The sequence below is a fragment of the Eumetopias jubatus genome, unplaced genomic scaffold (genome assembly GCF_037043125.1).
Source record: "Eumetopias jubatus isolate StellerSeaLion01/CBP00866 unplaced genomic scaffold, mEumJub1_p1.0 scaffold_2, whole genome shotgun sequence".
NCBI classification, from domain to species: domain Eukaryota; kingdom Metazoa; phylum Chordata; class Mammalia; order Carnivora; family Otariidae; genus Eumetopias; species Eumetopias jubatus.
The window spans coordinates 18,832,688-18,842,083 of NW_028274808.1; the positions used below are offsets into that span (position 1 = coordinate 18,832,688).

The 9,396-nt window shown below is 38.4% G+C and overlaps 1 protein-coding gene across 1 annotated transcript; it reads left to right on the forward strand.

Annotated features, from left to right (window-relative positions):
* Positions 1 to 7,286: 7,286 nt before the first annotated feature.
* ZFP42 (ZFP42 zinc finger protein) lies at positions 7,287 to 8,225 on the forward strand. The gene has a single exon (XM_028099862.1). The coding sequence runs from the start codon at positions 7,287 to 7,289 to the stop codon at positions 8,223 to 8,225; it is 939 nt and encodes a 312-aa protein (XP_027955663.1).
* The last annotated feature ends 1,171 nt before the right edge of the window (positions 8,226 to 9,396 follow it).

The window sequence follows — 9,396 nt, forward strand, 5'->3', positions numbered from 1 at the left end:
CAGGTCGTGATCCGGGATCGAGTCCCACATCAGGCTCCCTGCTCCGCGGGAAGCCTGCTTCTCCCTCTCCCACTCCCCCTGCTTGTGTTCCCTCTCTCGCTGTGTCTCTCTCTGTCAAATAAATAAATAAAATCTTTTTTAAAAATTTCATTAAACTATTATTAATTCTAATTACTGAATTTTTTGGCACTCTTTAAATTTTGCTGCAGGGAAAACTGCCTGTTATTTGCCTCCCTCTAGTTCCTGCCATGCAACTTCAGCTTGCAAACTCCAGAAAGGCTAGTTAGAGATACATACCCTCAGGGCCTAGAACAGTGGCCTGTCTGGGGGAAAAAATTTAAATATGTGTTGAGTGAATTAAAGCATATTAATAGTTTTCATATTCTAAGCTTTTTAGGGAAAATATTGGTTTGTAAGACTGAAATAAATTTTCAAAATACAACTTTTTAAAAACTAGCCAGGATGTTATTTGTAGAAGAATTGCTTTGACTAAAGTTCCAGCAATCCAAAAAATTAACTTGTTTCCATGCACCATTCTCTTTCTATCAATTTCAAAAGGCAGCCCACTTTCGTTGCATGATTTAATTGGTTCCCCAACTCATTTTGGAGAATTGCCTTTGATCTCAGTTCTGATGACAACAGATGAGTTCCTTCCTTTTGGTTTACTTCCTCAGGAAAGCTAAAACAAAATGAGAGCAAAAATAATTTCTGTAGAAGGTGGAGTGCGAAATGTAAATTTAGATTTTCTAAATATGTTGTCTCCGGTTTCCAGACAGTCACACTTAACACAAACCAAGTGAACCGTCTGAATCAGTAGTGAGGAAGGGATTATAAATTAATCTAGTTGATTGTATGCACTGTTTCAACAGTTAAGGGACTGATAACAAAAGGGTGAATTAGATGAAAGAAAGGATCTTCAGCTTCAGCTAGTGTATCTCTCTCTATATATGTATCACCATCATCTTTTATATAAAATTATATATTAAATCAAGATAGAAATAAATGATATATAATCATTTATATATGATTTATATATTTATATAAAACATGTTTGTTAACATATATTATCTATACATATAAGTTATGTATAAATGATTATATGTAACTTATTTATATTTTTATGTATATAAATAATGACGATTACACAGAGAGAGAGATACCTCCAGTGAGGAAGAGGATTTTTAAAGACCAATGGCATTGCCATTTAAAGGCTTGCAAAGAATGGTGAGGGAATAAGACTCTAGAAAAACAGTTTACATATTTCCCCCAGTGGAAATGATCTTTTACTTTCCGATCTCACAATTGAGATTTATTCTAAACAGATTAAAAAAAAAAAAATAGCGCGGAGAACTGCTCCCAGATATGCATGTGAATTGCAGACAAGCTTCAAGTAAAATTTAAGAGGTTTTTAAACACTGATTTGGGTTTTTGTTTTAATGGTCTATGTGCTTACACGAACTATTAAACTTCACTAGACCATAGCCAATGGCGACTGTTGACTGTCCGCAGCTTTCAAAGTGAGTTGTGTTACCTTTAGGGATATGAACAGTGAAGAGTAATGGCTGAAAAAGAAAAAGCAGTAATTCCGCGACTGGAGGTAGGGTGGGGTGGGGAGTGGAGGTTGGGGGAGGATATGAGAGAGTGCAGGGCAAGGTGTGGTGCGCTTTTAGGTAAACCTCCACTTCCAGAGGGTAAAAACTGCCTCCACCGCTGGGTTTTCATTTCATTGATAAGTAACTGTTTAAATACGATTATACCTACGTTCATTTGTTCAGCAGACATTTACTGAGTGCCTACTACACGCGAAAGCTAGGTGATTGGGATTCCAAGAGATGTGCCCACGTGGTGAGGGCCGGGGGACTGAGGCGCTGGGGGAGGAGTCAGCCCCGCAGGGTAGGGTCTCCGCTGAAGGTGACCGCCGGTGGCCGGGTCTAGGCGGACCACCCCGACCAGGGCCGAGCAGAGCCACACCCGGCCGCCACTCCCACTGCTACCTGATATCCCTACGGTGAAAGGTTTGGTAGAGCTTTTCCTTCGGAATTCTAACCTAATCAATGCAGCGCTGAAAGGTAGGTGCAGCCTAATTTGAATGTGTCCATCAAAAAGAGGGTGGGTCTAAGTGGCTGAACGTTACGCAGGGTTGATTTCAGCCGCTCTCCGGGCGCGAGTAGCAGTTTCTACTTGGGTCTTTTGAAAACAAGTGGAACGGGAGCTATCAGAGTGCATCTGGGTAGCATGGGTAAGTCTTGTTTCATGGAACTTTGCTTTTTTTCAGATATGGGGGAAAGGGTGTGTATTGAGTTCACTACTTAGAATGTATTTTTATCAAGGGTCCTGTTCAAAAGGTTTTGAAAACCATGGACGAGAAGCGTTTTATCATCCAAGAACCAGGTGGGGAATGGACCTTGGCCAGGAGACTTCTAGTGTTTAGACCGCGTTGACTATAGCTGCCCCGGACCACTGGCCTCAAACTTTTAAAACAGATAAAGGAGAAAAGTAAATACCTTTTCTGGAAAGTAGATACCTGGTTGAAATTTCCTTAAAGTCGCATTCTTTAAATTTTGTTTAAAAAAATTCATATAAATATTGTATTTCACTGCAACAAACGGCTAGATGTTTTGTCTTAAAATGTTTATATTAAAATGTTCAGTTTTTACAAGTCTTAAAACGTTCACATTATTAAATCAAGAGAGTATACCTGTCTTCCCTTTCTTCCCTCCTCCCAATTACCTCTGCAAGTGACGCTACCACCCGCCCTGTTACTGCAGCAAAAAACCTAGACCACTTACTCATTATTGATTTCTGTTTGCCTTACTCCCTTTATCCAATCCTCCAGAAAGTTTAGAAGGTTCTGTTTTCCCTGTCTCCCGCCATTTCATCTCCGCTACCAACACCTGCTCCAAACCAACTGCACTCTTTGTGGATTGCTAAATAGCCCAAGGGATTTTTCTGCTTTCACCTTGCCTCCTGAGGTCTATTCTCCACACACCAGCCTGAGTAATCATTTTAACCTCAGCCAGAACAGGCTTTATCTGGTTTGAAAGAAACTCCTGTAATGGCTCCCCCTGGTTTGTGAAAGAAATGCAAATGGCTCCCCTGGTTCACAGGATTCTGCAAGGTCCTCAACCTTATCACAGACCACTCTGTGCCAGCCACTGTGTGCCATAAACATGGCTCCCTTTGTCCTCCAGCATGTTAATTCCTTTGTACGCCCTGCTGTGGCCTAGAACACTCTTCTCTCATCTCTTTCCACTGGCTGATACTTTTCTTTTTCAGGTCTCGACCTAATGCCCTCTGCTTGGAGGCCATTCCAGACATTCTTTCTCAAGATGGCCTCCCCCATTTCCTTTCCCTCTCACACCCTAATTGCTTTTATTTCATAGCATTTTTTTCAACCTTAAATTATTTTATTTACCATTTTACAAACACCGTTTATTTGCATTTATATCTCACACAGATAAAAGCTCTTATGAAAACCAGGAACTTCGTATCTTTTTAGTGCTCTAGGGTCAGCACCTAGAACAGTGTTTGCTACTAAATATTTGTCAAATGACTAAGTAAATGATGCACCCTTGGAGTACCTCTATCCCAGTTTGAGCAATATAAAATTATATTACTCTCATACCATTACGTATTTATCATCCAGATTTTCTCTTAACACCGTGTTCACCCAGTACGTTTTCCAAGTAGTTCTATCCACCAAGGGAGAATGTATTTGTCGTATAAACAGGATTTTTCCCATTATAAATTAATAAATTACTATTTCAATTTTATACATCATTCTCACAAACTTTAATATTGTGCGAGAAATGGTATAATGCTCAGAGATCTGGCAAATAAGAATCTAGCTTAGAAAAGTAAGGGCTACATAAGTTCATAAAGAATATACCTCTTTCAACCCTGATCTCATAAGATCAGGTAACATCTTGGCACCACTGATAAACCAACTTTTTGAAACTTCTACACTGTTTTCAAAGTCCCACATAATTTTGTAGTAAATTAATTTTATAGGTTTGCTAAATCAGTATCACCAGTATGATTATTAATGCATAATTCATCAATTCATTTCATTAGACAAATGCACTAAGTCCTGGGACATGTGACTAAAACAGAAGAGAACCTTGCCCTAGCAGAGCTTACAGTCTAGTAGGTAAGTCAAACCTTAAGAAAACAATACCAGAGACTGTTCAGTATAAAATAGGAAGCTATGGAAACACTGAGCTTGGGGACCTAACTGAGCTGGAAGGTAGCCTGAGGAAGTGATGTTTAGGGAGAGATCAGAAATACGGATGAGAAATAAGCCTCTCTGTTGTGTGTGTGTGTGTGTGTGTGTGTGTATGTATGCACTCATGTGCACACACTAATAAGGGGAGGAGGAGTGAGGGGTAGTATTTTATTAAGAGGGAAGAGCGTGGCACTTTATTGGAGGGAGCGTTTACTATGGCTGAAAAATAAGTAGAGATGGAGATAATAAATTTGGAGAGAAAAGCTAGAATCAAATTGCAGTTATTTTAAAAGGAGTGGGGGGGTTTGTATTGTCCTACTCAGACTTTAGAGTGATTGCTGGTGATTTTGCTCCAAAGAGGCTATATTCATTAATTTTTTTTAAAAAGTCAAGAATTACTTTTAGCTAGGAGAACAAGATTTTGTTAGGCAAATTTCCTGAATATAGTCTCCTGGCTTATCTTACTTTTTTAAAAGAAAGAATAAATAATAACACTTGTACCATTTAACATTACATATATACTGCTTGAAAATACATGTGGTTTTTTTGTTTGTTTGTTTGTTTTTAGAGAGAGTGTGAGTTGGAGGAGGGAGGGAATCTTAAGCAGACTCCACACTGAGCATTCTGAGCCCCACATGGGGCTTGATCTCATGACCCTCAGATGAAGACCTAAGCCAAAATCAAGAGTCAGAGACTCAACTGACTGAGCCACCCAGATGCCCCATACAGCTTGAAAATATTTAAGTAGCCACACTTAAAAATATCTCAAAAGGATCCTGCCATTTACTTTTTTTGGGGAAAAAAAAAAATACATGGAACAAAACAAACCATGCTTTTCAGTTGCTAAGGAAAGAGTATATTTTAAGTTTTTTCTTAAATGTTTGTGTATATATAATATAAAAATATTATATATTATATATACAGATGTTTAAGAAGAAATTCAAAACTCTTCCCTTAGCAATTTATATATATAAAATAGTTATGTATTGTATATAAATATATAATTTATTTATAATTTATGTATTTTAAAACTAGAATTTACATAAAACATTATTTATTTATATATTATATATTTATATATATAAATGTTTAAGAAGGCATTTCAAACCCTCCCCATAGCAATTGAAAAACATGTTTTGTTTTGATGCTGTGTATGTTTTTGCCAAAAGTAAACAGCATGATTCTTTTGAGGTGGTATTTTTTTTAAATGTAGTTATTTCAAAATATTTTCAAGTTGTTATTTTTTCTCTCCACTACTTTCACATTTACTCTTTTTTTTTTTAAGATTATCTTACTTATTTGACAGAGACACACAGCGAGAGAGGGAACACAAGCAGGGGGAGTGGGAAAGGGAGAAGCAGGCTCCCCGCTGAGCAGGGAGCCCGATGTGGGGCTCGATCCCAGGACCCTGGGATCATGACCTGAGCCGAAGGCAGACGCTTAACAACTGAGTCACGCAGGAGCCCCCACATTTACTCCTTTTTAAAAAGGATTTATTTCTGTTCCTTCAGCAGGACATCAGGACAATAAAATTAAGAGATCTTCTATAAGGCACACAATCGTAACATTAAGCAAAAGGCTCCTAGATTATAACATATTCATGGTGTAACTTTTATAATGTTGCTTTTAGATTTTTAAGAAAAAGAAAAGTGTTCAAGGCTGAACTCCCCTGTGCATGGAAATGCATGGATTTCATGTGTCTTTTTTTTTTTTTCTCTGAATCTCTATTTTCTGCAGAAATAGAAACCACACATGGGTCAGATCCAGCATCTGCTTATTTTATTGGAACACAGCTCCTCCTCTATGAATCAGTGATGGCTGCTTCCGTGCAACAGAAGCAGAGTTGAACAGTTATGGCATAGATCATGGGGGCCACAAAGCTTAAATCTGGCTCTTTATTAAATTAAAAAAAAAAAAGCTGCCCTTGGTCTAGAATAGTATCTGGCATATCCCAGGACCCAACATATACTTAAAGAATGAATACAAAGGTAAAATAACACTAGTTCATGTAAGCATTCAGCATTAGCTCTGTGCCATGATCTGTGCAAAGTACTTTATATACATTATTTCATTTGAATTTCACAACAGTGTTCACCATAGGCAACCCTCACTTCAAGTTTTTAGTCAGCTGCTGCCTCCGCAGTCAAGGCCTGCGTGAGCTCCCAATTTAAAATCGTGAATTCCTTTCTGCCAGCCCCTTTGCTTATTCTCTACGCTTTACCTTTTTTGTTTTGTTTTCAATTTTTAAGACTATCTTTAATTTAGGTTTCATAGATGGGGAAGTTTGTTACATGAAGTTAGTCAAGTAACAATGAGTTCGGGCTGAGTAAGGGAAACTGAAGAGAAAGTTTGATTATAAGTATGATTTCAAAATGAGGAAAATTAGAATTAATGCTTTTGTTGTTGCCTTCTGCTTTGAAGTGTAAGGTCCATCCTCCATCCTTACAAAACTATAGGCAAGAATTTGCGGCATCTTACATTGGGCTTTTTTTTTTTTTCCTTAAATTTTGTTAGTTAACATAGTGTAATATTGGTTTCTGGAGTAGAATTCATACAACACCCAGTGTAGCAGTTTACCTTTTTAAGGTGTGGCATGTAATACTTCGTGTGTTCAGGAGAACGTATACTCCAGGAGGCATAGATTTTTTTTCTGTGTCCACTTACTGATTGAACCCAACCCATGAGTAGCCTAAAGTAGGGCTAGCACATAGTGAGTGCCAATAACATGAGGTGGTCAGTTGGAGAGGTCAGATAATTTGTGGGGATACCCACATAAGGTAAAGTTATGACCTACATCCTATGTCACAGTTCACAGTTCATTCTTTTTCTTGGGTTTGTCAGAGAAGAAGCAAATGCAACCATTTTGTCACTGAAAAGTGAATTTGAGGCCATTTTCTTAGGTCATTTTCTGACAGTGGTTCTAAAGTTGGACTATATTTTATCTAAAGGTTACTATCTCAAAGGAGGTGTTTGCTGAAGACAGCTTACTCAGATCACTGTCACTTGGAAGTGGTTGATATATCCTGGTGCAAATATTCAAGGAAGAAGCAGGCAGGACGCTATGGCCCAGCAACTGAAGAAGAGGGCAAAGACTTGTGGCCAGAAAGGCCTGGGTAGAAGAGCCTTCAGGAGGGAGAAGCCAAGGCCATCCAAGACACAGCCAGTCCAGAAGGAACTTCTCGACACCACATGGGCCTTAGAAGATGAAGGTGTGTTCTTTGAGACGAGCCATCTGGTTGTTAGAGAAGACTCTTTCTCTGACTGTTACATAGAATGCATAATTAGAGGTGAGTTTTCTGAACCCATTCTGGAAGAAGACTCGTCCCTTGACTACCTGGAAGAAGGATCAGAGCAAGAGCTTTCTCAACACGTTCTTACAGCAAGCTCGCTTCTGGAAAAATCCTTGAAATGCACGCAGAAAGGGGCAACACAAGAACTTCCTCAACAGATTGTTAGAGAGAATTCACAGCTTGAGTATTCTGAGTGTGTAATACGCAAGAAGCTTCCTCCTGGAGGAATACCCAGCATTGACTTACCAGATCCTAAACAGTCTGCAGAATTTGCGAGAAAGAAGCCAACAAAAGATAAGGAATATGAGGCTCCAGAAAGAATTGTTTGTCCTCACAGTGGATGCCCAAGAAAGTTGAAGAATAGAGCTTCCCTGAGAAAGCATCTCCTCGTCCATGGTCCTCGAGATCACGTATGTGCAGAATGTGGGAAAGCATTCAATGAGAATGCAAAACTAAAAAGACATTTTCTGGTTCATACTGGAGAGAAGCCATTTCAGTGCACTTTTGAAGGGTGCGGAAAACGCTTTTCCCTGGACTACAATTTGCGCACACACGTCCGCATCCACACTGGGGAGAAACGTTTTGTGTGCCCCTTTGAAAGCTGTCACAGGAGGTTTATTCAGTCAAATAACCTGAAGGTTCACATCTTAACTCATTCAAAGACCAACAAAATGAAAGAGAAGATGGAAAGTAATCCTTTAACAGGATAAGCATATTAACAAAAGAGTGATTTGGGGACAAATGTACCTTATCATCGTCTGCAGGAAAGAGCTTTTTAAAGCAATTGCAACCCTACATGGCATATTTTTGTTTTAATGTACTACGGTGCTCCAGTAGTTTGACACCATTTTAGAATGCTGTATAGAATTAACAGTGTGTTTCCAACAAGGTCAGTAATGAATTTACTTCAAAAGCACAATCCTTAATACATTATGAACTGAATTACTGGATATGGGACTTATTTTCACATGCTGTAAATATGAAATTAACATTGTTTTTAAAGTCTGTAGTTTCCAACTGTCTAGCTTTTGCCTTTTAGGAATAAACTTCATGCAACGTGTGTGAATCCTAGAGAATGAAAATTTTGCAGTAGATTGTCAGTAAGTGAATGAGTAGTTAAACATGTTTAAAAGTTTGATGTATTTTTAATCCTTTTTTTATCATTGTAGAAAACTATTGAAATCATATAGCTAAATTTGAATGGTTATCTGATAGTGTCAATTCATTGGAATCATTTTAGATATTTTAAAAGGAAATAAAAACCCAGAGATATGCTGAATCTGGATTTAAAAAATCAAAGAGGTGTGTATTGAAAGGCAGTACCATTTATTTGTCTTTGAAACTAACAAAACATTGCAAAGATTAATATTTCAGTATTGGTGGGGGGGTGGGGGGAGAAGTCCAAAACCAAGGTGTTGGTAGGGTTAGCTCCTTTTCGGTGTCATGAAGGAAGGATCTATACCTGGCTTCACTCCTTGGTTTGTAGATGATCACCTTCATGTTTACATGGTTGTTTTCCCTTATGTGCTCATCTCCTTGGCTCTGCATGTCCATGTCCCCAGATGCCCTCTTACCAAGATACCAGTCATACTGATTAGAACCCATCCTAATAACCTCATTTTAACTTGACCACCTCCATAAAGACCCCATCTCTAAATAAGGCTCCATTCTGGGGTATTAGGGCTAGGATTTTGACACAAATGTTGGGTACACAGTTCAACCTGTAATGTGCATTTCCTTAGACCAAATAATTTCATTTCTGGAATTGTATTCTACAGAAGCATTTGCACGGATGTACAGAGATATTTGTTCAAGGATATTAAGCACATTTTTAATAGTATTAATTTCGTATCTTAAATGTCCGTTAAAAGGCAACAGGTT

Excerpts from the sequence above, each read along its gene's own strand:
- ZFP42 (XM_028099862.1), top strand. The coding sequence starts at position 7,287 with ATGGCCCAGCAACTGAAGAAGAGGGCAAAGACTTGTGGCCAGAAAGGC.